Genomic DNA, 26402 nt, shown 5'->3' on the forward strand with positions numbered 1-26402 from the left:
TCTTCAGGTTTCGGGCCGATCGGACTTGCTTCGAGTTGACGCTCCCTTTCCAGTTTGTCATAGTGCAGGCCGCATGCATTGCTCAGTGTCCTCACTCCACCAGGTCCACAGCGCCATTCAGGCGTGTTAATTCGGCTGCAGCTGTGGCATCTACCAGGGCGGGCCGCACGCTATCAAGATGTGAGTTTTGCGTTTTCCCCTCTTATAACTAAACTTGCAGCTTGTCGCTTCTTAAGTTCCGTCATACAAAATGACAGTTGCATAGCATGTCCATAAATGGGTACATGGTGCTCCTCGTTGTAAAACTAATTCAGCTACAAGTATCTGGTGATCCATTTACCAGCTTTTACATGCATTTCAGCTTTTCTCAGTACGAACAGACTTTCAAAAGCCGATATTCGCTATAATTACACAGTCATGATCGATAACTCATTGGCAGCCAGTGATGAGTTCGTGTGTAATTGTCATGTTGTTGTTAGATGCGCTGACAACCAGGAAGATAAACGCACATACGAACCTCCTCGTCACCAAGACAGACACTAAGCAGGTTTTCTTTGTCTTCAAGCTCAATATACATGGTCACGTTACCCATATAGATCAAATGCAACATGGTAACACAATTCAGCATTTTGCTAGACACACAACGTTCTCATCATCACTTCCCGCATAGATATAAAGAAGAACATATCTTTATCTACCCCATAACCTTAAACCTAGGTCCAGTCACTCCGATATCCCAGCGAACCTGCACCCGATCGCCGACACCTACATATTCTACCCCAATGAGTTGCCCAGCTGGGCAGGGGATCTTGGGCCACCCTTGGTACGACTGTTCCCATGTAGCATTACCAGGCTTAGGGGCTCTGATACGACCGACATGGTTGTCTCTACTCTTCGTGGATGCCCAATTAGCAGCGTCTGCAGCCGAGAAAGCTCGAGGTCCCGTTGGGGGATCTGAGTAGGTGAAGACGTCCAGAGTCTTTGTTCCAGTGGACACATCTCGGTCCCAGAGCTCAAATAGAAGCTCGCAGGTCTTGCCGCGAGTGCTTTCGTCGAACTCAAAGGTCACAATTGTGGTCGTCTCGGCAGCGGCCTTGCCGTTCTTGACGATTAGAAGCTGATCCTGTGGATCCCAGATGATTTTGCCACTTTGGACCCAGTATCGGTAGGTTCCAGCTGGGTAGAGAATGGTGTCAACCGCGCGTGCATCAATCTCATGCGTATCGACAGTAGGTGCAGCGAAGGAAACAGCTGCAGCTGATGCAAGGAGGGCGAAGAACTTCATTGTCATACAGCAGTGTAGATTCAGGATTTAGAGAACTTTCTAATTGATTGAATTGGCTCTCAGAGCAAATAAACGCAAGATCCGGAGATGAAGAGAATAGGATACGGAGGTTAGCTTTCATCCTTCTTATACCTCACTCACGACATGCTTGTGAAGGTGTGATGATGTCACACCCTCGTAACTAGACCTAGCTAACAAAATGGGAACCTCGTATAAACCGTTGTTCTTGACTGGCCGAAGATAAGGTCAAGTGCAATTTTCCTGTTCTTGGCTGAGCGTATGCTTGTTTATTGACGGTGGGAGAGATTACCCAAAAGGGTACCCTACGACGATCATGAAGATCAATCGCCCGAGTTGAAACTCTAGCAGCTTATTTCGACTACTTGCTCCTCGTGAATGACCTCGTGGTCTGATGAATGTCATACTTGGAGGGTCAGAAATTACGCATGGATGGGTCAGCTTGCCCTATCGGAGAAGTATGAGGTACTCGTGAATCGAGGAGCTGCCTTGGAAATAAGTTACAAAGTCCTCGGCAGATGTCGACTGTCGGGTCATCTTGTCTACGGTACCCTGACCATGACTGAATGTTACTATTTTTAAAAACGATCTGAGTGGTTTTCTTGGAGCGCCAAGAACAATCTTACCCTACACCTTGCTGTGTTTTAGTAAGACGGGATAATTTCTGAGAGCTATACTTCCCGTTTGGAAGACAACACCTATTGCTGCTCTCCACCGAGAAAGTGGGATACCGCCAGTCGCACAACTCCTCGAAGCGCGGCGACTCCGATTCTCTGCGCGACTCAAATCGCTTGACGAGGCTCACCCTCTGGCGAGTCGAACGCGCCCGCCCAGCCAACCTGCTTACCACGACCTCATCAAACGAAGATATCAAGCACAGACGGAAAGCAGCTTCCGAACACGTCTTCGACGTACAGATGAGCTCCTTGCGCCGTGCGCGCGACCGAAGCTCATCCAGCAATGCTTCAACCAAGAACAAATGCCACCGCTGCAGACAGCATCGAAGAAGGAAACAGCCGACGCTTTCCTCCATTGGGTGCAGTCACTCGACCCGCTCACCCTAGTCGTATACTCAGATGGCTCTCTGTCCTCTCAGGGTGCCACCAGCTACGGTTTCACTATTCACCAAGGCAACTTCCCCGTCCTCGGCGGATCAGGTCGCCTTGGACCTGCAGAGGTCTTTGATGCCGAAGCTAAAGGAGCACTGGAAGGCCTTAGAGCCGCCTTAACCCTGCAAGATTCAGCAATACAAGACATCATAGTCTGCCTAGACAACCTCGCGGCCGCCACGTGCCTGCGAGGCACACCGTCCGACTCCTCTCAGGACGTCTTTCTCGAGTTTCAGGCACTAGCGGCATCGCATGGAGCCACACAGGTACGCTGGGTGCCAGGGCACACTGACATCCCTGGCAACGAACAGGCCGATAAACTGGCCAAAGCAGGATCGTCAGCCCCCGAGCCTGAGGGAGCTCAGCCAACACTAGCATACTTGCGAAGGATCGCAAGGCAGAAACCGAAAGAAGCATTCGAGACGTGGTGGTCTACCTACGCCCCTAAGCAGTATAAGAGACTCAATCTCAAGGCGACTACAGGCTGCCCGCCGGAGCTCTCGCTCCCGCGCGCAGCCTTGCACCATCTGCTGGCAGCGAGATCCCTCCACGGGGATTTCGCCGCATATCACGAGAGATTCGACCATAGCGATGCACGCTGGGTCTGCTCGTGCAACCGACGCAAAGCACCGGATCACATCTTCTATTGCAGAAAAGTACCGCCGCGTCATCGGATGAGGCTTGCACCCTCACCGAATGCAGCGGTCAATCTAGCAATAGGAAAAGACTTTACCAAATATATCGACCTGTCCAAGGACAGCGCGTTCTTTAGAAAGATTTGCCCTCGTTATTAGGCGACCGCGACTGGAGAAGCACTCGCGACTCTCTTCCTTTCTTTATCTTCCACACATTTCTTTTGTTACCTTTTCTTCCTCTCTCGTATGCTCACGGCCAGACGAAGGGCGCCACCACGCCCTCCATCTGGCCGGGACCACCTTGAGGTAGTCTCGAGCTGCCGCACACACACAGACTGATCTCAACTCTCCTGATATCAGGCCAAAAGCGGCTGCGATATGCCAGCTCCGCCTTGTCGTCCCGCTGACGGGTAACAGGCCCGATAGGATGCGCCATTTGTGCCGATGATATGCTGGATAGAGTGCGGTCTACTGACGCGTTTGCAGAAATCGGATACCGAGCGGAAGACTAATTTCGCGTTGCGAATGACTAATCCTTTGTAGCCAATAGCATTTCTGTAAATAGCGTGTAGATAGATTCCGACTTCTCTAGCCCAGCACGTCCTGTGCCCCAGTAGGGGACTTTCGGGGCCGATGGCCCCCCGGACGAAAAATATACATACATACATACATACATACAGACGGGATAATTTCACCTCTTTTCTGTAAACACCTTTTCTTAGCACCCGCTGTTAGCGCGCTGCTAGGGCAGAAAGTTTTTGCAGGCCAAAATGACAGCAAAGACAGCTGTGGGGCTAACGGGGCCTTAACAGCTGCCTGAAGAAAGGGATTCGGAGAGTTGACCTTTCTTCGCGACACTTGTTCCAAACGACGCTGAGCTTCGCGAGCTCTTGACATCGCTCTCGGGCGCTATTTCCTACGCGGTATTTGCGGCTTCTTCTTACCTCGATATTCCGGGCTCTCCACCCCTCGACTTCCCATATAACCGACCCCTACAGCCCTGGCTACCTAGACGATATTCGCGGCATCTTACTGCTTAACATTGAGGATCGTCGTACTCTCACCCTCAACCTCACCTACGGCTTTACGATGCCTCGACCGACCTCTGTAGCTTTTACTGCCCGAACACCACCTACAGCAGCTAGCTGCTCGACTTCTTAGGCCCTCTGGTATCCCCTTATCTCGGTACACGGGCCCTAAATGGCTAGTTGCCCTTTCTGTAGCTCGAAAGCTGCAGAACCGATCTCTGTAGTCGTGTATTGCCCGGGGAACCTCTTTTTCTCTGCAGCCTCGGCTGCCGCCCAAAACACTATCGGGCTTCAATGATTTATGTCACTAGCTGAGACTGCTAAATAAAACTGTTGGGTCAAAATGGTATAGAGCTTACCTAGAGATCATAGAAAGAAACGATTATCTCATCTATAAAGCAGCATTCTAGCCGCCTCAGGTTTTTCTCCTACGAGAGTTTTCTCCAAGGATATACGGTTTTAGGTTATAGCTACTAGCAATCTGAGATATAGACTTCCTACCTTAGGGAATGGAAAGCTACTTGATCTATCGATACAAGAGAATCCTAGGCTAGAGATGGATCTATTCCCGCTGATGGAATGGCCGTTTGGAAGTAAAGCACCATTATGCCTATAATATGCTGAATAAACTAGATAGAATAGCAGTTATATAGAAATTTACCTGAACTACCTGCTTTGATGTCTAATATGATATGTTTGAAACTACCGTAGGGCTGGCTATGAGTAGGAAAGTGCCACTTAGGGGAAAGGGTCTGTGAAGCTCTCCATTGATGCGAGTAGATGTTGCAGGTGTTCGAGGTGGAGTTGGATACGACAGCAATTGTAGATAGTTTAGCTCGGCACGTCCTATGCTCCCTTGGGAGGCTTTTCGGGGCCGATGGCCTAGACCGAAACTATATACATATAAACATACATACACACATGTATTTGGACGTTACAGGTCGCCTTGGATAAAAAAATGCATTTTCTTCGGTGAAATCTATCCATAGAAATTCTCATTAATGTATAGTATACTTTTTAGTCTGCGACGCCATTGGTTTCATTGAGTGCCCGCCCTTAGGGCCGTTTCTTAGGGTGGTCCAGTCAAGCGAAATGTGTGGTGTGCGTTTTAGCGCCCTGGATTCACTAAAACCTCCAGTACCGTCTTTCGTCCTTCCATCTTAGTGATCACACAGATGTCATCCATCAATACCGCAATGAAGCAAAAGGTCAGGCCATTCCAACATGTCGTTCCATGCTGGGAATGCTCCAGGCGACGACTGGTGTGCGATCTGGGAACGCCCAAGTGCCGAAAATGCCGTGTTCGAGGCGTGGACTGCCCTGGGTATCAACACAAACCTCTCCAGTGGATGCGGCCCGGCCAGATCAGATCCAAGGGAGCTCGATCGACAAAGACACTACGTGTCTCCGGCCCCCCTGCGAGAAGCAACGAGGTTATCGCCAATTGTACCTTTCCGGGACAGGAAACACCGACTCAGGTTCAAAAACACAAAGCGTCCGAGGACTCAAAAGTTGATGATGCCAACAGCGCTCCTGGCTTCGAGGTCCAACCTGCGACGCGGTGCACTGTGCTTAGAAAAATTGGCGACCGAAGCACGTTTGGGATATTGATACGAGCGGTGGTATATTGTTTGTCGCGCTCATCTCCTGAAATGCGAAGCACACTGGATTAATGATTTCACTGATAATATCAACATCGCGCCCGATTTATCGGGGATCAGCCTGGAAGGCGTTGCCAGCCCCTTCATTATTCCGCCGTCTTATGTGCCGTGTATACCTCCTGCGATATCCCAGACACTCATATGCAGCGCACTTGGCCATAGTATCCTGCGGGCCGCTGAAGGCTTTCACCGTGAGCGCAACGCGATGGCCATGAACTTGCGGCAATGTCGAGGCGAAGCTCTCAAGCTAGTCCACAGTGCGTTGACTGGCCGCCGCGATTCCATTATGCCAATATTATGCCTACTGCTCTCCGAGGTATACCGCCTGGCAATCCGCAGCTCGCATCGTGCTGACTGAGCAGATACAGCACTCAATTTCACCCTCATGGTGGCACCACGTCGACGCAGCCTACACTTTGATTAACATGCACGGTGGGCTCTGGTGCTGCTCCCTGCTACACCCGCATCTCCGACATATGTACCAACTTCTCATCCAGTATGTTTTGTCCAAGTATTTCGTCACGTTAAACTGATCTTTCTGAGCGTCGACGTTCTGGGCGCAACTACGTCCCCGTGCGTGAACTCGGCCCGCGCCCAACGGCAGCTGGAACTTCTGCCATACTTACAGGACCTCTTCGGTGACAGCACCTTGACCTGTATACCATGTGCTCCCGGTCTCTTAGCTGAAATCATCCGCATCAATCATTACCGCTTTCTTCAGGACAGCGCAACGGCACTCCCGTCGAATAGCGCGGACCAATTGCCATCCAGCCCAGACATTCTCAGACGCGTCTTGAACTTCTCGCCTGAGTTATGGGCGTCTGAGGTCCTAGCACATTCTGATTCTGGCGCGGGAGGCAGCTATGACGAGACTGGGCAGGGCTTTACGGTGCGAAGAATGGGCTGGGAACGTATTGGTCGTATTTATCAGGCCGCCGTGGTCCTTTACTGTCTAGCTTCTCAGCCCCAGCGATCCGACCACGTTCGCAAATCTAGCCAGTGGACGACCCTTCGCGCCGGCCTGTTACAGGATCTAAGAGACTCGTCGCTCGATGCCTACCTCCATCACCGCAAGCTGGTTCTCTGGCCGCTTACGATACTCGGCCTTGTGCTCGACTACGACGACGGCGGCACCCAGCAATTTGTTCTGAAAGAGCTGAAGTGGGCGAGCGCGGCATTGGGCACTGCGACACCATTGGTGGCGATGCAGCTACTCGAGCGCACCTGGCGCTCTAGGCAGAGGTACAATGGATGGGACGAACTCTTTGATCGGCCTTATATTTTCGCCCTGTGAAGGCTGTGCGAGCGCAGATCAAATCAATCCAGGCAAAGCTGCCATCCGCCGCAAGTCGAACTCGGCAGATTGCTGCGATTGACACGGGCACCAGGACAGCGTTAACAATGCTGCTCGCCGCGGGCACCGAGCAGTGCCAGGTCTTGGCCATTTATTTTGCCTATTTGGGTAACGATCTACATCCTGATATACTCCAGCGTCAGCGTCAGCGCTAACACCAGCCGCTTCTACTCCTTCTACGAGGCGTCCATGCAGCTGCAATGATTTTTCCCAATTCGGCTAAAGGGAGTCACTTCCATTGAGCTCTTCTAGCTCTCATTGCATTCGATCAATGTAGGACTTGGTGGGCGTTGTCTATAAAGCATCGTTGAACCCCATGCATCAGCTACTCGATCATCAAAGACCTTGAGCTCTATCACTTTCGCCTATCGCCATTGCGCACAAATTTCTCCCATCACCATGCGGACCAGCTGGCTAATCCTATCTTCGTTGCCACGCATGTCAGCGCCGGCCTCATTAGCCCCACTACACATCCGCTCATCCTCGCAGACACGAACCGAGATGGAATCGTCAACGGCAAAGACATTACGGAGAAATATACCTGGACAAATGAACGTGGCGCCATTTTCCTGCCCAACATTGGCGACAAACACCGCCGATGTGCTGCCTTTGATCTCAATGGTCTCCCCCTGAGCAACCAGGAGCTGTCGAGCTGCAACGATGCTTCAGGCCATTTGCTGCTTGCCCCTGAGCTGGCAGCCCCAGCCCGGACCGCTCCCCTTGACAACATCTCTGAAGAGGCCACCGGGAACATCTATACGCTTCCAGAGAGCACTTTGGGCTCAGTGCGTGTATTCTGGAAACAGCCCGGATTTCTGTCAGATGAACATTCCCCCTGGAGACTCGTTGATCCTCAGTTCATGTTCAACGCGACGAGTTTACGTGCTGGCATTGAGCTCGCTATAGACGCGAGAGAGTTGGTTTCTGATCTCTCTGCCTGGAACGGAACACTTACTTTGGAGTTTCGAGTCACCGACGGCAATATGACGACCTACGACGCCGTGGCGATGAAGCAGGCGCCTGTCCTATTCCACCATCATCTGCAGCGAGTACAAATGGTGATATCAGGAAAAGGAAACGAGACTTCCAGTCCAGTGCAGCAGAAGTTTGTACGCGGACTTGAAGACGCGCTAATGAACGTGACTGACACTCTGTCCCTTCACTTACTCAACGGGACCTACGAAATATGGGCACAAGACTTCATGGAGCCCGGCTTCGCCAGTATGCCTGGGCCAGAAGGTCCGATATCACTACGCGTCCTGATGCGGAGTGCGCAATCCACTAGAGTTGCTGGACGTCAGGTCTTCGAAAGCTTCAGAGGTGATAGAGTCGGAGGCCATCAACCGTCGCTGGGGTCTGGCTTTGGACACGAGGAGATTGACTCAGGTGGCAACATCGAGATTATCCCACCGTACGTATCCAAGAACAGGACATCATATACGCACGGCAGGGTCATCATGGGGAAGCACTTTGACAAGCATCCAGCCAAGTCCGTGACAAGCCTTATCGAAGCTCAGATCTACCAGTCTCCCCTCTTCCTAGAGGCTGGCTGGCTGGTCATTGGACATGTTGACGAATTTGTCCAGTTCTTGCCTTATCAGAATGACCTAGGATGGACTATCGCTATTGCAGATACCCAAGCTCCGTTGGCTTCATTAAGAAAAGCACAAGACAGTGGTCATGGCTCCACCCTTGTCACTAGCTATCCCAATCTCCGCCAGCCGGAAGGTTTTTCTTTCTCCGATTCTACGTTTTCTTTCTACGATCCTAGGCTTGAGAACCTTACTATCGACACGCTGCTGTCTGACGACGACTTCCTGCAGACGCAAAAGTATGCACAGAAGTACATCGACCACAACTTGGGGCTTCTGCTTGAAGAAGTACCATTGCCTCACAACGAAGTTCTGCGAATCCCCGCTCTTTACAAGAATGTCACGTATCCCTGGCCATCTTATCTTGATGGACTCCCCCCGCGCCTGCACAGGGTCACTCCTGGACAGAGTCAACTAATTGCTTTCCTTCCAGCTGCCATCAACGGTGTTGTCATCGGATCTGATTATGTGGCTGCGAAGCCTTGGGGTCCAATTGTTGATGATCAGGATATCTTTGAGGAGGCAGTGCGAGACGTGTACGGCCAAGCGGGGATGAAGGTACATTTCGTTGACGATTTCATGTCCCATCACGTAAATGGAGGCGAAGTCCACTGTGGCACGAATACCCTTAGAGACACCAGAGTCAAATGGTGGAGCTAAAAGTCCATACCAGAGCCATAATGCACAATTAACGTACAGGTAATGACTACTGGACTGATAGCATGGTATTAATGCTTTTTAAGTACCTGGCTTTTTATTGGTGCTGCTAGTCTAGGCGCTTACATTTCTAGCGGTCTTAGTTACTAAATAGAGGAATACATAGTAATATACTTATTACTAAGGATTTTACTATTAAGTTAAATCTATAATAGAGGGGATAAATCCTTTTATCTATTTATGAATATGTTTACTTTTATATATAAATTACCTAATAAGAAAACATATTCAATTACAATATGTCCCCAACATCTCTCAGGAGCCCAAAGCGTTGAGTGAATCGAAGAAAGCGAGAAAATGCCTGTGAAAAGACTCAACCCAAAATTATGTCAAAGCCACCCACTAAAATAAAAGCTTGTACTCCAGAAATATCAACACGACAAGCGACATTTTGTGTCTTGTCAGATGAGTTACCCCACTGTTTTGTGCGAGGAGTCTTCAAGGTGACGGAGTTGAGCTTCGAGGCACTTGATAGGTACAGAACGTATGCTACGACAGGTCCACCGCACATCGGGGACCCGGGCTCTTGGGACTCTGGGTACTCCACTTTTACTCCACTAGTGGGCCTACGCTGACGAGTGACCTGTCCCCTCAACCTCACATCCTTTCCGTTCTCGTACGTTCCTCAGGGCACGCCCACGATACACCGACTGATCGTCACGACCATTTTTATGATCAATCGCCGCCATACGACTATCAGTATTCAACCCCAGGTATATCAACCTTTTTTCTGTCTACCGCAGCATCTTCAGCGACCTCTGGGCCGGACTATTGACTTGGCCAATTGCAGGGAAGCATTCAACACGACATTATTTTCCCATCTCTATTTGAGTTCATCGGCTACTAAATTAGCCAAGCTCTTGAGAACGCATCGCAGTTAACACATCCCTTGCTGGATTACCTCCCGGTGACTACACCAACAGTGCATCACTTCTCAGCAACCAAGCCTTCACCTAGAAGAGCAGATTCACCTTGCAATCTCCTGGCAAGCTAGTTCCGGACATTTCGTCAGCCCAACGAACCGCACAAGGCTCAACTATAACAACCCCTACATGAAACAAATTCTAATAATCTGGAAATTATCTGTAACCCGCTGTTGCCGGTTATCCCTTTGAGTGCCACAGCCCTTAGGCGGGGTCACGACAGAGGTATAGAGCCAATCAAGATAAATGAAACTAACGGTACTTTCCCACACATACTAATTTGTATGATGGTAAAAGTCTCAGCAGTTTTGATTGCTACAAAGAGCTACCTTACAGACTTGGCAAATATCTTAGGAACTTCCGGTACCCTGCACGTACTAACCTTATGACTAAGCTAAGTGGGGTGAGTGACCTTCCTAAGGGCTGTGGCACTCAAAGGGATAGACTGCTCGTTGACGTAGCTCTTCACTCAAACCACCAGTATCACCAAAGGGGGTCAGCCCTTATTCCGCAACATGACATCTCGTGTCAATACGGGAAGCCAGACCAATGACGAATTGCTACCTCGAGCTGCATTTTCACGTAGGTTTGACGTAAATTCTTCGAATAGCTCATAAGCATAAGTGACGATGGCAAGATCCGTTGCAACCATGATTTCATTTGAGCTAGAGCTAATACTCACAACTACCATGCGTTCATTCGATACGGCTTAAAAGAGTGGTAGTAGTCAGGCATTATTGAATGAAGTGCTTGGTCACTGGCATAACGCACAGTGATGCCGCAAGGCGTAAAACGCGCCTTGCGATGTATGGGGCGTACCAAACCAATGCTGGTTGCCTACGTGACACTGCGTGATTAGGTCTGATTTTAGGTTAGGCGATGTTACAATGGCTGGCATTGATGGGGGCGCCTCGACTATAGCAGGTCCATTTCAAACATGGTTTCCCCTTTCAAGCCCCTTCGCACGTTCCACATCACAATGTCAGCCACCTAGCAAAGCATCCAGCCAGTGGCGCTGCTCCTTGAGAGACAGGGCCGCGATATCTATGTCTTGTAAAAGTGTGGACCAGATCAGAGAAACACCTTACACCTGGACTGTCCGGCTAGAAAGATCTTGGTAAAGGCGCCCTTCATCTAATCAAGTGCCGCCATTGGCAACACAAAAAGACACAGGGTTAAAACAAAATATTGAAAAAATGAGAAAGGCGCAAGACAAGGCGTCTGGTATCAAAGGTGCTTCTGCGTTTGGCTAGGACCTGCGGGTCGTTGCTTGATTATCCTCGGTATGTCTGCTAGGCTAATACGGGGAATTTATTAGGTTTAGGCAAAAGGGACGATGTAGGTTAATTCTGTAAGACTCTAATGTCAAGAAAGTAAGAAAACAGGACGGAGTAGTACTGTATTGATTTGGTTGGCTGGCGGTAGTCAGGAGCGAAAAAGAAGGCGGGAACAGGGAATGGAAGAGTAGAAGGGTACACGGACGCCTGTCTTTGGATTTGGAGCAAGGAAGGGCAGAAAAAGGTCTAAATTTAGCCGCATCAGGATCAAATCCAGGTAGTTTAGGCTCAGCAATGCAGCAAACCGAGCTCCAATCAACCACAGATTCTGAGTAGAAGTAATGTGCACACTTTGACTAAAGTTTATCCATATTTTAAATTACAGTACTCGTGAGGGCAGAAAAACATAGTTTATTATGATTTAGCCACTCCAACCCAGAACCCAACATCTAGCAAAATGCATTAGTAAAAAGCCCTGTATGATACGCTACAAAGTTGAAATTACTGATCATGTACTTTAAGACATAGATTGCGGGATTATACGGGAATATTTGGGATTCGGGACATTATGGATGTTCAAAGTACATGCGTTTTCAGAGCATCTTGCTTGCTTCATCTCCCCTTATACTGCAGGCTTCGCACTTTTGTATGAATTGGCCCTCCCCGCTGGTAATCTCTGGTATGTATCTCGTGTAAGGCGGCGTACACTTCTTTGCATACCTGTAGCAGGATCGTAACTCATCATATTCAAGTAACGAACCGCGCTCTCTACGGAATTGACATTCTGTGCTACCTTTATAGCGAGGAAACCGGCGGAATCAGCCGTACAACCGAGGATTCTACTGAAGTACACTAGCAAGGTTGAAGCTGGTCGCCCATCCATCACTTCCTCCGTGCTGAGTGCTATCATAAGCCTAAACAGCAGCTCCAACACTTCGGTCAAGTCTGGATTTTCTTCACTCGAGTTAGCCGTTATATCGGCTCCATCCTCCTCCTCCTCCTCCTCATTTTCAGATTCGCCACTTTCTGAGACACTCTCCATATCGTCATAATCTTCGGCCATAGACTCTTCGCTGTTATCTATTCTACTACTGTACGAAGGATTGTCCGAATCCCGCCGCAGTATCTACTTTTCGTCCGTGCCAACCTGGCGACCCTGAATTTCCCGGGCGTTTTTCTCAAAAAATTACCCCGCAAGAGAGACAACTGAAGAACAATCAATCAACACATTTTACTGCTGCTCACTACTAGTGACCCGACATTCTCCCCTTTAAGCACGCTCAGTGCGATACTTGTCTATCTCTTTCGTCAGAGTGCGGGGGCGTTGATCTATTTTTGATGTTTTCACAGCCACGCGCCACACATATTGTTATATGGAAGGGCAAACTCCCTTCTATCCGCACACAGGCGCCAATCTAACAAAATCGTAGCATCATACACACATCCAATGAGAGATATCAGAGAATCAGGGCTCGTGACACTGCATTCTTGGCTTAAGCACTGCTGGTTCCGGCTGGGTGACACGCACACATGTTTAGGCTTGAAAGTACAGCCCGTAGCCGCCATGCTACCTGTCTTTGCGGGGACCATTATTACACGCCTACCAGACTAAGGGACTTATTGCCCAGGAAAACCAAGATATGGGATGCATAGGATTTGGCCCGCAGAAGACAGGGCTCACAAGTTGACACTACATGAAACCGTATGCTACTATGAAGGCAGTCTTTTATCCTCGAAACTGGGTCGTTCGGCTCTCGATATGATAGCGAGGTCTAGACCGCGGTCCACTCGCTAAAGGGCTGAAGATCTAGACCACCATGCATGTACCATGTAGCAGTACTAGGGTAACCCCGGAGCAATTCTACCGGTAATGGGGAGGACTTGTATCGCAACTGGCCAATCAGAGTGAACCATTCGTCTGAGCGACAAGCCACGGAGTCCTTCTTTGTCAACTACCAACCAGCCCGTGACCCGCAAGGTAACATCACACAAATCTGACTAGACTGTTTTTGTCCTTAAGCCCATCTCTTCGCCAAGAAGCCTAGCTGAAAGCCAAGAACAACTATCAGCAGGAAAAATCATGATACATCACAACAGGTGGTTTGACAACAACGATTAGCAAATCACGCAGCTTGAAATGGAAGACCAGAGTCAACTATAGTAGTAATCCCCGGGCTTAAGGGCTAGAACTGGATCCCATCCAAGAGATTAACGGACGTTTCCATTGACGGCCAGAGACCAGTTCTCACAACGAACCGATAGGCGCATATTGCTTATTCTTGAACGTTTACTACGGATATAGTACTGTTATATAAAAAATCTAACTGTACGATTCTTGGGAGCATAGTCAATAATTATCCTAGAGTTAAGGCTTGGAAAGTACGCAAGAAAACAGAAGGTGACTTTAATGTCCCCAGCGACAACAACTCATTAACTTTATCCAGGTTGCACATGATATTTCGTCTTGGAATCCACAACCTCTAACCGCTCTGGAGTAAAAAGACTTGGTATGGGATCTCCGAACAGCTGTGCATTAAGAGCCAGAATATCCAGAATCAGACCGCTTTCAAAGCACAGACGCGGACACAGTCGCGCAGTGCAATCATGCTCTTTTTATTTATTTTATTTTTGCTTTTTTTTATTCGGGATTTTCATCTAATCTTGGGCTAAAGGAAAGAAGGTTTTCCTAGAAATATAAAGTTAGCGCCTTAAGAGTTCCCCTGGATCTTGGGGTACCATTTCCGAGGAGGATGGACTGTAACGTCAATCATGATGGGTTTCTTCGTGTCATTCGTTTCCTTCGCGCCGGAAAATGGCTTGTCAACATGATCATCAGATCATCCACATGCTGTAACCCAAACGCAGTGGCCGACTCCGACCCTCCTACAGCAACAGTTCGCCAATCACCGTTCACCGATTAACGGCGGTAACTAACCCCTCAATGCCAAATCACGACCAATGGCAGCATGTTGTCATTCAGACTAGCCCTGCGCATTACACTTGCGGCATGCGTGTCAACATCCCAATCCCACATGGCTTTTTCCTACCGTCGCAGGGGGTCAAAGTTCTGCCAATTCTATCATAGCTAGCCGGAGTTTCTTGCTAATGCAATTTCAAGCTTAAAAATAGTTCAGAGTAACACAGTTCATGGCTTGCAGCCGGTCACGTACAGGTACAGAATCAGAGTATGGGGAGCGGGATTAAACGCGTCCCAAAATCTGGCAGATCGCCTTGGCCTGGGTCCGCTGGCGACAGTTCCGGACGAAGCCGAGGAGAAGATCATTGAGGCGGCACGTCAACGGCATGATCAGACTGGGTACACGCCAGTTCCAACCGCCGGAGTAATTTAACGAACCGACGAATGTGGCTGAGGGTAGTACATGGGATACATGATCCAGATTGACTGCTGCTGCTGCTAGTGATGCGGCATGTAGATGTTAGAATAGGGAGTGCCAGGATGCAGCGGAGGATTACTGAGGCGGAACCGGGCGTCTAGACATTGAGTGTGACTAAACTCCTCGCCATGCTTCACGTCGGGTAGACGAAGCTCTTGGGGTATTGTACCATGATGGCCCACGTCGTCATACACCATCTTGACAACGTCCTTGTCACACATGGCGCTGATGCTTGAGGAGCTGCTGTTGTTGGAAGGGAGGATAGAGGTGGGCACGCTGATTGGGGATATAGCCGGCGCCATAGTCGGCTGATGATGATGGGATCGAGACGCTGGAGGGGATGGTGCAGGAGACGGTGCTCGCCAAGGATACGCAGTTGTTGGATAAAGGGACGTATTGTTGGCTGTAGTCGGGGAAGGAGTTGTAGTCGGGGAGGGAGTTGTAGTCGCCAGGGAATGGTGATCCACGAGGGCTAGGAATGGCATCGCTACCAGCGCTGAGGTTGCCATCGTAGACTGTTGACATTAAGAGCCCGTCTGGCAATGAGAGCTGTTGCGGAGTTAGACCTGGTGCAGAGTAAGGTGACGAAGTCGTTGGCACCCTCATAGTCTCCTTGAGTCGAATCAGCTCTTTCTCGATTGCCTTATTGCGGCGCAACAACTCTTGGACGGTCTGGTCACGGCCTTGCTTGCCCTTAAGCTCCGCCAACTCGCGCTCTAACCGCTCGATGTGCTCTTTGGTGCGGGCACGGATGGCCCTCTGGGCCTCGCGATCGTTGGCTCTCTTGCGGGCGAGTTGTACGGGAGTAAGGGTAGAAACACTTCGGGTGCCTGAATAATATTGTGTTAGCATGGTAGGGATAGGCTGTCCTGCCTGGCTTTGCATTCTTCCTGTTAATTATAATGCGCCGAAGATCCATGGCATGAGAACAATGAAATAAGTCCAACAGACAAATAAAGTAAAAAGGCAACATACCCTTTCGCTTGGGTTTGGCGGGCTCTGCTGATGATGATCGGATCATGTTAGTTTTGAATGATGAGGTGGGAGGTTGATTAAAGATTGTGGGCGGGTGGGACCGGGAGTGTTAAATATACCATTTTTATGGTCTGATCTGTCTTCTGGCCAGTGCCTATGCGTGAGTCTCTCACTCCTCTCTCCAATTTGTGAAATTACCTACGGGCGGTAGTAGACTAGTAGTAGTCTCCATATCCCTAGTCTCCGAGAGAGGTATGCGAGTGAGGGTATGTGAGAATCCGACACACCTCGGAAATATTTCCTTCAACCCTGGGGAGACCCCCAAATACCTCTACTCCTCCCCATGTCCAGGCCATCATCTCAGACATTGTGTCCGTGGCCCATCCATCACAACTTTAGATGATCGGGGTTAAGATTAGCTTTGGCGGGGGACTGCACCCCAGGAAACCGAAATCTCATTTAGGCAAGAACGATTCGACGTTGCTCACACCCCTACAGTCAGCTTCGTTCTTTAACGCTCGGTCTAGGCAACCTTGAGCGGTTTTATATCCCCTTTTTGGGCTTGTCCGGCATCTAAGTACACATTTGTGTTGCTTGCTGTGTCAGGTGGCCATTGCCGGCGAAACTAGATTTTTCTCGCCCTTAACGATCGAGCAGAGCCATAACATAACAAGTGCGCCCCACTCCGATCAACTCTAGAGACCTGGTTCACAAAGAGGTCAGCAGACCTTGGGAAGCTAATTGGACAGCCGGATACCGAGGCAGAACATCCTAACACGCCGAGGTCCAGCGCAAGATCCGCCAACTACACGAGGGGCTCAGGAAGAGACAACCGTGCTATTCACCTAGATGCGAACCGAGAAGATAGGATTGGAGGACTGACAGGTAGTCAAACCAGCATCCTTTGCCCTCCTACCATTCGATCTTGTTCCTCTACTATAACGTGCATGATAAGCGAATGTCGCACCTCCAAATCCCATAAAAAACGGCGTTTTCGACCCCCTTGCAATAACCATGAACTTTACTAAAACTTCATTAGAAAGCTTGGCTTATTACGGCCGACCAGACAAGCAAAAAAAGAAAAAAAAGAAAAAAAGAAAGAAAGGCATTTCCTAGCCAGGATGACTTGTTCTTAGATTTCTCCCATGTATCCAACAAATTTCTTGCTAATTGCTATCGTAATTGACCACCAGACCACCCTTCCCCCCAGGCTACCGCCCCGTGACAGCCTCACTTTTGGTTCCACTAGTTAACAACACTCAACCATTCCACAACGAATACAGCTTCAAATTTAATTTCCTCTTGGATGCTTATTAAAAAAAGGCCTGCTCTTCCGTTATTGGCTTTTTCCGCTTATTCTGACGATTTTCCGCAGCTGCTTTATTATTTAACTTCCATGTGTTCAGGAAAAGCTTTATTGGGGTCGAAATTGATTTGTGAACGGCCTGACGGCTTTATCGCGGCCTCGTGAGTTTTTATATGGCCAATTTCTTCTGTAGGAATGATTCTGATGCGTTCTTTTTATCTAGGGACCTTCCACACTTCCGTAGGACCAGTCTGATGTCTCTCTCGGCGTTTTCTGACGACCAATCGACCTTCAAAAGCAGTTTTTCGATATCGCAGCTTGACGAAGGCGTGTTGAAGATCTGACCCCTCTTCACGTTGGATTTGTGGTGCTGTGGCCCGATTTCTAGTAAGCCGCGGCGCTCATGGGGCTTCAGCCTCGCAAGAGCCTCATCAGCATCAACTGGGTAAATATCAGTTGCCTGAAACGAATGTCAGAAGTTCTTCTGACTGAAAGCTTTCTCCGAAGCTACTTTATATACCTATAGGAACAGTTGTTTCTGTCGTGATGATGTCGCCGCGTAGGTCTGCATTCCGGCTGTCTTCCTCGCGATAATATCGCTTTAACGGTCTAAGAATGCCTACATCGAGAGGTTGTGTAATATGTGGCGAATGCGAAGGTAGCCAATTAAGCCAAACCTTATTCATAAATGTCTTCTTCATGAAGATTGCTGTGATATGAGTCTTATGTTAGTCAAGGACGAATACCCTCTATAAAGACTCGTCTTTTGGCTTAGTTTCTGGGAGAAATACGTCATAGAACCATCTAAGCAGTATTTCTATATAAGACCAGCCTTTCTCGCTGCAGGTGAACTTCCATTCAGTTATAACGTCCCCAAAATTCTGTCCTTGTGAGGTTTCTCCTGTATATATGATAAAGGGAGGCAGCCTTCGGCCGTTGGCGCAAATTGACTCTAAAATCGAGATCCAAGTGGAAGCATCACTTTGTATCTTCACTGCTGAAGTCGTTAGTACAGTCCCGACGACTATACCATTGAAAGACTCTCCTTCTTGCACTCCAGTTTCGTCAAGGTTGAAGATACGGCCTGAGCCGATGAGTTTGTCACGTATGATAGTTCCAAGGCCGAGGTAGTAATCTCTGAGACTTTTCTTCAGTGACTAGTTGTTTTCTCGCCGCCGAAATAAGTCGTGATGGCTTCAAAATAATGCTTGTATGACGGCTGAAGAACCGATCAACCCATCTCTTGCCGAGGTGTGGTCCCCAGTCGTTAAGTTCAGCAAGATGCTCAGCATATTGATGGATCTCTTGTTTCGTAAGAGGTTGGCGACCCTTTTCTCGTATGATAATAAAGTCAATGAGTTCCTGCTCTTGTATACGAGTTAATGAGAGAAATTTTTCATGTGCTATTTGCGTAGGTTGTGTGCCCTTGATTCGTCCTCTCAATTTCGAATATGGAACTCCCTCAGACTTAGCTACACTGCGAATACTCGACTTCTTGATATCCTGAACGGCTCGGGTTAATACTGCTTCACTATCTGGTATCGAAGAACTCATATTGAAAATTTGAAGAGAATTGAAGCATAATCGCGACCGTGAGATGCGTGTGTCATGGTGATGTGTTGAGGCGTTGAGACTATCACGAAACGGGCGGTGTGGGGGGGTGGGCGGCCTGGTGGTCAATTACGATAGTATGATGGCCCAGAGGGCATAACTGTACTTCCTAACACAGTGTGAAACAACGCTAGTGGCTAAGCGCGCCAATGAACCCACGCTATGAATGGTCTTCATTACAATCGAACATCAGGACAGCCGTTTCGATATTCGTAAGGCCGGGCGTCGAATATATCTATTGACTCGACCTGCATTTGAGAGATGCCCCAACTTTAGTTCCCCTCCTATACTCTCGAGATGACAGGTATAGTGCGGGGCAAGGTCGGTAGTGGAGGCGCTTGTCACAGTTAGAGTTGAGGAGATACATATGGAAGCGTCATGGTGCCAGCTAATTATCTGCGGGAATGTAAATATCACAGTTGCACACCTTTGGGGGAAAAATTGCGTTAGGAAATTTGTCATCTCCTAAATGCCTTTTGCGGCAGCCGTCAACACCGGTTGGCATAGAGCATCGCCGAGCGCTGCTTTTTTAATCCTCCCCATTTGCATCTTTCGAGAACCAAGAATGCATACCAGAACCCGCAGAAACGGCGATATGCATGTCAAATCTAATCTGGCCAATATCTCATCCAGCAAGCCGCAATAGCTGTGGATAAGAATGAGACAGATGGAAGTCAGCTCTTGCAATCACGGCCTAACTTAGCGATAACCAATCAAATCACTCCCAAGACAGGCTCCCGGTAAGAGGTATAGACCAGTTGAAAACAAGAAGAACGTACTCCACGCAACTTAGGGGGCCTAATCTGTGTACGTCGGAATTTTCCGCTGGCCCGCGTTGGATGTTGTGGATGGGCGTGCGGGTGGGCGCTCTTTCTCGGCGGCCCCACTAAGCCCATGCCCTCCGTGCACGGAGAAAGAACATCCCGACAAGTAATTCAATTCGAATTATTTCACTCCAGAGACATATTAATGCTACTCAATAGGCATGCATTCATCTTCAGGTCGAAACCCACGCCTCGGCTGAATGTCGTTACGGATGGACTTACAAGTTATCAAATACACGCTGCCGCCACTTGGCTTGGCTTTTTTATCGCTTCCACTTGGCTTCCCTTGAAGCTGCGGAAAATAGCTGTTGATAAAGGCTGTTGATAAAGGCTGTTTCAAGCAGAAGGTCCAAGTTTTTGGACCAGGTTGGCGCTACCCCACCGGGTATGTCGCCTAGTGAGATTTCCAGGGAAGTAAACCATGTACATGGGTATGCAGAGCGAGTCTTTGCCCGTGCTCGTGAAAGTGCACGTTAGGGCGATGGAACCAATAACTACGGGAAAATGTGAGCAACTCGGTGAAAGGCGGAGGTTTTCCTCAGTACAGTAGTCTATCCCAGAACAACATCAAATACAATCCTTCGCTTTGACAATCACCATTGCATGTTTGCACCCTATGAACTATGCCAAATTAACTTAAATAAGCCTCTACTAAGGAGAGTTCTCTCTTTTAGCTCCACATTTGGAGGCCATAGACATGCTTCAACCTCCACTGCCCAATGGGCGGGGCTTCAAAAACTCTCGCACGGTCCCCAACACTAAAAGGTTGGGTCCCAGGCTAGCCTCACAAATTGCCCTTAATCTCAGGCAAATACCACCTTCGTGAACTGGTGGGGATGAAATGCAAGCCGTTTCAGCCCTTCAGAGCGAACGCACGGATAGTCCAATCAGTTTCTTACACGTTTCGGTGATCCAGATACCATGCTAGCGTCCTCATCCCTCTCGCGCCGTCCCTCCCAGCAAACAGGGAGTCAGGCTGTGGGGCCACTAAAACTGGATGCTGGATCGAGGACCTTAGCTATGAAGACTAGGCACTTTTTTACGGAGAATTTCTTCCGAACCTATGCTTGTTAATGGTATGGAGTACTGAGCTACGGGTTGTTATCCATGCGGTTTCACATGCTTAAATTCAATCTTTCCCTTCCCACCGCCCGTTGTGACCTGATCGGGCTAGCTGTCGGTTGCTCCGCGTCCTGTATTCGATTTTCATGAATATTGCAGGGTCATTTCGATCGCGGCGACCTGTATGAGCGTCAGCACAGTAGCTTCTTTACCGCTAGTCATCCCGAGTTTCTAGCGTACGGTTCTTCACCTACTCAGAATCACCATCAGTAGCCCGGAACAATAGCCCAAAGGGCATCAAGGCGCTTCTAGATGTTTAGAGCTCCCTTCGGCTCTTCTCCTGCTGCTTTAGCCATCAGCTGAACTTCTTGTATAGAGATATACCCTGCGATCTCTCTTTACCTCGCGGACGATAGAGCCCCCAGGAGGCCGATAGACATGGGAGGCAACTCGACCTTGGGGACATCCTACTCTCCCGAATCCCTTCCATGGGAGCAATGCTGGTGGCCAAACCAGCTAGTCCCGTTTGATTTATCAAAAGACAAGAGCAGTACGTCAAACAGTGTTTATACGCAGACTGGTCCTCTGATCTATGGCCCCCTACATGACTACAACACTGATTTGACACGCCATTGGCAGTATACCGGCCATGAGATGAACTATATGAACACGGGGAACAGTCACAATCCTGTCGTAGAGGATATACCCCTGTTTCCGGTTTCTGAGCATGGAAGTTCTAAGGAATCACCCGGCCAGGGCCATTGGCACTCACCCTCGCCACAAAGGACACCAGATCGAAAGACAAATTGCTACTCTGACGACCTGACGCCTCGCAAATCCACTGGAAGAACTCCCCTAGGTGATCGAGATATCAATCCACAGATAAAGAAGACGAGAAAATATTCACCTATTCGCCGCACGAGCAAAACCAGCAGCAACGGCGCTCATGCAGCCCAACAGGACAACGATCGCATGAAAAAAATCCGGGAACGAAACAGAATTGCTGCCAACAAGCTCCGTATCAAGCAGAGGGAAGAACAGCAGGGGCTTGAGTCTAGCAAGCAGGACCTGGAGCGTATCAACCGCGATCTTTCCACCTGCGTGGCCGACCTGACAGTCGAGGTGTATGAGCTTAAGATGCAACTTCTACAGCAGTCAGGATGCAATTGCACCCTCATACAGAACTACCTCGCCCATGAGTCCCAGCGATACATGCAAACGTTGGTAGAGGAGCCGCAGTCAACGATCTTGTTTTTGCAGGCAGAGACCCCCATGCGATGCGAGCAAAAGTAATGCAGGATTAGGACGGGTCTACGGAGGATGTCGCGGAGATACCCCCAGTCGTTCGATGTATATGGAGACGAGGGATGTCAAAGAAATGTCAAACAAACAAGTGGCGCCAGGCTTGAAAACTACATAATACTAATTTCTTTTTCCTTCCTACTTACGTGCCGCTAGGCCAGTGACCCGGGGTGAAGTACCTAGCCTTATAGGTGGTCCAGCTTCCAGGGGCAGCTGACCGAGCTAAACGCTCGGGTGGATAGCCCATATGATGTATCAATATGTGGTAGGTGCCGGATACCGGCCACACAAAAATGTCTCAGATTATCCTCCACCTCCCCACGATATCTAAGAGACTTTCATAATATAGGCAAAAGGTAACGGCGAGGAAGTTGTTGATATGTACATAGTCTGAGAGAGTAGCAGCGTCTGACGAAAGGATAAACACAATAGGATTAACTCTATGATAAGTTGGCTTCTCTTTGTCCATATCTTCCTCACTTTCGAAATAGGAGTCAGGATGAAAACCAAATCATAGTCTCGGGTGGAGGAGCTCATGCATGCAAGTTTAATCAACTCGTTCGCATGTAACATCGCTTTTCGCAGAGATATAGAATTTACGTCTGCGCGTTGACCCTTGATTTAGCGAACTGATGCGGAGCTAAGGTAAGCTAAGATCCGTGCTGCCCTGACCCCTGCAGCGGCCTTGTTGCCCCCTTGTATTCAGCCTTTCAATGCAACATGCTGCTTTTGGGCATGTAAGCCAACATCTGTCATGCTTAGCCCTTCCAAAACCCTGCAAGGCCCCACACTTTGTTTTAATATCAAACGAACCAATCCGAGCCACAACATTAAGGGGCTAGGTTCCACCCACGGCCATAGCGGACGACGCTGCAGACCTGCAGTTCTTCTCTCGCCAACATATGTAGCCACATTGACAAGGTGGAACCATCAAAACTCGTCCCGGTCGACGTTTCCCAAATTAGCGGAACGCATAGTTATAGTTGGCCGTTGTCAGGACGGCGCTTAGTGGTGGAGACGTGATGAGTCCGTGCCCAAAGCCCCAACTGAAAACAGAATCCTGTCCTGCTGGGAAAGAGAACGATTTGGCAATAACTGCCGTCATCAACCAACAAAGAATGAATAAATGAATGAATTCATTCCGTCCGGGAGGATACGCCTCATAGGGCCCACAACGTTGTATCTCGTTACATTGTTTTCCCCACATTTTACCCTGACATCCTTAACCGTACCAGTCCTTACACCTTGCCACTCTCCCCAGCCTCGCTTGTCCCTGCGACAGTCCTGCGGGAAGGTCGACTTCTCCAAGTGTTCAGCATCCCTGCCGGTAGCCTTTGCAAGCTAAGCAGTCGGAATTTATGCCTCTATAGACATGATTGATATCTCTCAGTAGGTGATTTTGCTGTGCTTCTGTATCTTCAATGTCTTACTCCTTCCCTGTGCGGCCTCTCTTCCTTTCATGACTTTTAGTGGCATAACGGTTGAAAATGGCGTTTAAATGCATTCTTTCCACGCCTGTAGCTTGCCGTAGGGCTTCCAACGAGGGTGCCGGGTCTTCTTCTGTAAAATGAAGCTATTAGCAAGTGCGACTTCGAGGAGGAAATTCCAAAAGCAGCGCCTGCCAAGGACTGCGGCGGAAGCGATACTCGTATGCTGTATAGGACCTTATCCAGACTTGCCTATCCTGATATCATATCCGCTTAGCAGGATAGCAGAGATGATATCAGTCTAGGAGTTTTAGCAGCTTTAGCAGAGATGATATGACGACAGATATGTCTAAGCTTAAAGGTAAATATTTCATCCAATTCTAATCTAGATCATCATCCGAATCAACATGAACACTGCCGTTTATTTCACCGTTCCACAACAAGCCCTCTACCACCACGTGATGATGGTATAATGAGTCCTTCACGCAGCCAGTTGCCGATGCATTCAACCTTCTCCAGATTAACACATGACATCCTTTCCCGATCCCATGATAAAGTGCGTCTTCCTCCACTGAATGCAGACTCAGGGTCAGCAGAACCAGGGGGCACAGACAATATGTCGATGGCCACGCGACTGAGACGCGGATATGTTCGAACCTGGTCCCTCTGACACCACCAGACCAGAGGAGAGCCTTCGATCTTTATCGGCTGGTTGTGGATAAAGTTTTCGAGGTCAGCTACGTCCCTGGTTATGTCCTCGGCGACCATAATCTCGTTCAGAAGCCGATCGAGCTCGTTTGAGTGCCCTTGCTGCGACCTAGACGCTTCGCTCAGCGCTTGGGCAGGTCCGAGGGTGGGCACCATCTTGTATTCTTCCTCCATATCGAAAGTGCGTCCCTAATGGCAGCCTCGGCCCAGTCTCCCTTCCAGTTTATATCAAGGTATCGCGCTCGCTTCGACGGATCAAGGAGAAGGGCAGTTGCGTAGATAGGGGACTCCCCGGATAAAGCATAGTATTTATCGAGTACGAACCAGCCCATATCAATAGAGTGCAACATGAGAGGATCATGTGTCTCCTCTGCTTCATAGAGCTCCTAAATAGAGGATCAGAAGCTAGTTGATTGAGTTAGGCGAAAGCTGAGATGATACCTTCTTCTGCTCGTAGTGGCAAAGTAATATATCCATGATCATGAGGTTTTGCGAGAGCGTGGCCGTCACGCCTTGAGCCCACAAGGTCGTAGACGTGAATGGTTGGAGAAACGCGTGCGTTTTCTCCAGGTAATCCCAATCAGAAGAGGTGAGAATATTGTCACCTAGAGCTTTGTCGTAGTCAAGTAGGAACTGCTTTACTTGCTGCTTTTTTCCTTATCAGATTGTCGATCATCCTGTGCCATGAATTCCAGCGCGTATCGTTATCAATACCGAGCCGTAATTTGATGCGCTCATCCCATGCATCACTGTGGATAGGTGAGTTACGTAGCCACAGCCCGATCCGGTGTAGTTTGCGCAGCGCTGGCACCATAACCCAGCCCCCCCTTCTGGTGTTGTCTGACTTATTATCTGGCCTCAGTGGAGGATTTACCTTCTGAATGGAAGTTCTTTTGCATGCAACGCCGCCAGGATGCTCCGTCTGAGCTTCCATATGATCTGGCTGGTTTGTCGTATCACCACCAGACGCGTCGTTTAGGATGAAGTTGAACGGTTCGTAGTGCTCATCCCCAGTGATATCGCTAGCAGCATCGAGGGCGGCTTGAAGTGCTTCACGTGAAGACGCGAAAAGAAAGGCTTGAAGTGATAAGTTGATAACATGAAGGATACATCGGATACGGTGCCGTTTTGGATCCCAGTTGATCTGCTATAGATTAGGCGACTAGATGGGAGAACAAAGCTGGAGTACGACGCACATTGCGGTCCTGCCTAAGCCTGGTTGATAAATGCTGCAAGCATGTGTCGTTTGATGCCGCATTATCACCCGTATGACAGCCGAGCTGATTCGCGATATCGTAAATATCGTCCACTTCCTCCGCCAGTGGATTCAGTGGAGTGGTTTGCAACCTTGGATGTGTACCAGCCTGAGTTTGTATCGGCATCAATTAGATCCTCGGAGAATCTACCTGACACTTTAGGTGGACGAGATGCCTCTTGTGGTGAGAATGGCGAAACACGATGACTATGTAAGGCGCTAGAGGTGTAGCGTATGACCGTTTCTGGGACTTGTACATGTTCTCGATGTTTTAGTGTTGTTGATGGAAGCATCGCGATCGTCTTTCCATCAGAGAGTACTGAATTGTCCTCCTTCGCCGGCTTTCGCGACCTGTCCAGCTTCATTATCATTCCGTCTTCGGAATTGGTATCGGTACTGATATCGCAGTCGTCGTCATCGTCGTCATCTTTAACTTCAACGGCGATACATTGCTCGACTTGATAACTGAAGTGGATGTGTTTACGCTCAACACCTGACGATGAGATCCCTCTGTATGCTGACAATGGTAGCATACTAGAGGTATCACGGCTCATTGGTATCGAAGGGAAGGGGAATATATTGTGATCCATCGTCACTGCTCGATCAAAGGAAAGCTCTCTTAATCGCCGGCTGTCTTTCTGCCTCGCCTGGGCCACTGGGGTTGCCTGCTCGTGGAAGGATGATGTTGACAATGGCCTCAGCAGTATGATATCTGATATGCTCCTTTTCTTCAGGATAGTCTTCCTGTTAGTGTCGACTAGTGAGTTGGACTGGAGCAATGAGGCACCGGAAGGTCCAGTCTGCGTACAGTAGACCTTGCTAGCACCTTGCTGAACGGGCCCATATAGCCAACTCACATCACTATCTTTCAGCCTGCACAAAGTTAGCTTGATACTCCTGCCTAATTCCGTTATGTCCTTACCAGTTGAGTGTTTCGG

The 26402-nt window shown here is 49.0% G+C and overlaps 8 protein-coding genes across 8 annotated transcripts; 3 read left to right on the forward strand and 5 right to left on the reverse strand.

Moving 5' to 3' along the window:
• Positions 1 to 694: 694 nt before the first annotated feature.
• Positions 695 to 1285, reverse strand: FOXG_16667 (uncharacterized protein; the record flags this gene model as incomplete). The annotated part of the gene is made up of 1 exon (XM_018396691.1): positions 695 to 1285. The coding sequence occupies one exon, from the start codon at positions 1283 to 1285 to the stop codon at positions 695 to 697; it is 591 nt and encodes a 196-aa protein (XP_018257417.1).
• Positions 1286 to 5299: 4014 nt separating this feature from the next.
• Positions 5300 to 9342, forward strand: FOXG_16668 (uncharacterized protein; the record flags this gene model as incomplete). Its single annotated transcript, XM_018396692.1, has 5 exons — positions 5300 to 5672; positions 5736 to 6052; positions 6099 to 6232; positions 6280 to 6978; positions 7416 to 9342. The coding sequence occupies 5 exons, from the start codon at positions 5300 to 5302 to the stop codon at positions 9340 to 9342; spliced, it is 3450 nt and encodes a 1149-aa protein (XP_018257418.1).
• A 1962-nt stretch (positions 9343 to 11304) lies between these two features.
• On the reverse strand, positions 11305 to 11456 carry FOXG_22544 (uncharacterized protein; the record flags this gene model as incomplete). Its single annotated transcript, XM_018402959.1, has 2 exons — positions 11305 to 11366; positions 11411 to 11456. 2 exons carry the CDS (start codon positions 11454 to 11456, stop codon positions 11305 to 11307), a joined length of 108 nt encoding a protein of 35 aa, XP_018257419.1.
• Positions 11457 to 11830: 374 nt separating this feature from the next.
• Positions 11831 to 12662, reverse strand: FOXG_16669 (uncharacterized protein; the record flags this gene model as incomplete). The annotated part of the gene is made up of 1 exon (XM_018396693.1): positions 11831 to 12662. One exon carries the CDS (start codon positions 12660 to 12662, stop codon positions 12222 to 12224), a length of 441 nt encoding a protein of 146 aa, XP_018257420.1. The 3' UTR covers positions 11831 to 12221.
• Positions 12663 to 15207: 2545 nt separating this feature from the next.
• Positions 15208 to 16015, reverse strand: FOXG_16670 (uncharacterized protein; the record flags this gene model as incomplete). Its single annotated transcript, XM_018396694.1, has 2 exons — positions 15208 to 15824; positions 15970 to 16015. The coding sequence occupies 2 exons, from the start codon at positions 16013 to 16015 to the stop codon at positions 15208 to 15210; spliced, it is 663 nt and encodes a 220-aa protein (XP_018257421.1).
• A 5195-nt stretch (positions 16016 to 21210) lies between these two features.
• Positions 21211 to 22065, forward strand: FOXG_16671 (uncharacterized protein; the record flags this gene model as incomplete). The annotated part of the gene is made up of 1 exon (XM_018396695.1): positions 21211 to 22065. One exon carries the CDS (start codon positions 21211 to 21213, stop codon positions 22063 to 22065), a length of 855 nt encoding a protein of 284 aa, XP_018257422.1.
• Positions 22066 to 24076: 2011 nt separating this feature from the next.
• Positions 24077 to 24302, forward strand: FOXG_22545 (uncharacterized protein; the record flags this gene model as incomplete). The annotated part of the gene is made up of 2 exons (XM_018402960.1): positions 24077 to 24089; positions 24181 to 24302. 2 exons carry the CDS (start codon positions 24077 to 24079, stop codon positions 24300 to 24302), a joined length of 135 nt encoding a protein of 44 aa, XP_018257423.1.
• A 29-nt stretch (positions 24303 to 24331) lies between these two features.
• Positions 24332 to 26018, reverse strand: FOXG_22546 (uncharacterized protein; the record flags this gene model as incomplete). The annotated part of the gene is made up of 5 exons (XM_018402961.1): positions 24332 to 24595; positions 24651 to 24865; positions 24924 to 25353; positions 25406 to 25418; positions 25474 to 26018. 5 exons carry the CDS (start codon positions 26016 to 26018, stop codon positions 24332 to 24334), a joined length of 1467 nt encoding a protein of 488 aa, XP_018257424.1.
• Between the last annotated feature and the right edge of the window lie 384 nt (positions 26019 to 26402).

The sequence above is a fragment of the Fusarium oxysporum genome, chromosome 15 (assembly GCF_000149955.1).
Source record: "Fusarium oxysporum f. sp. lycopersici 4287 chromosome 15, whole genome shotgun sequence".
In the NCBI taxonomy this organism is placed as follows: Eukaryota; Fungi; Ascomycota; class Sordariomycetes; order Hypocreales; family Nectriaceae; genus Fusarium; species Fusarium oxysporum.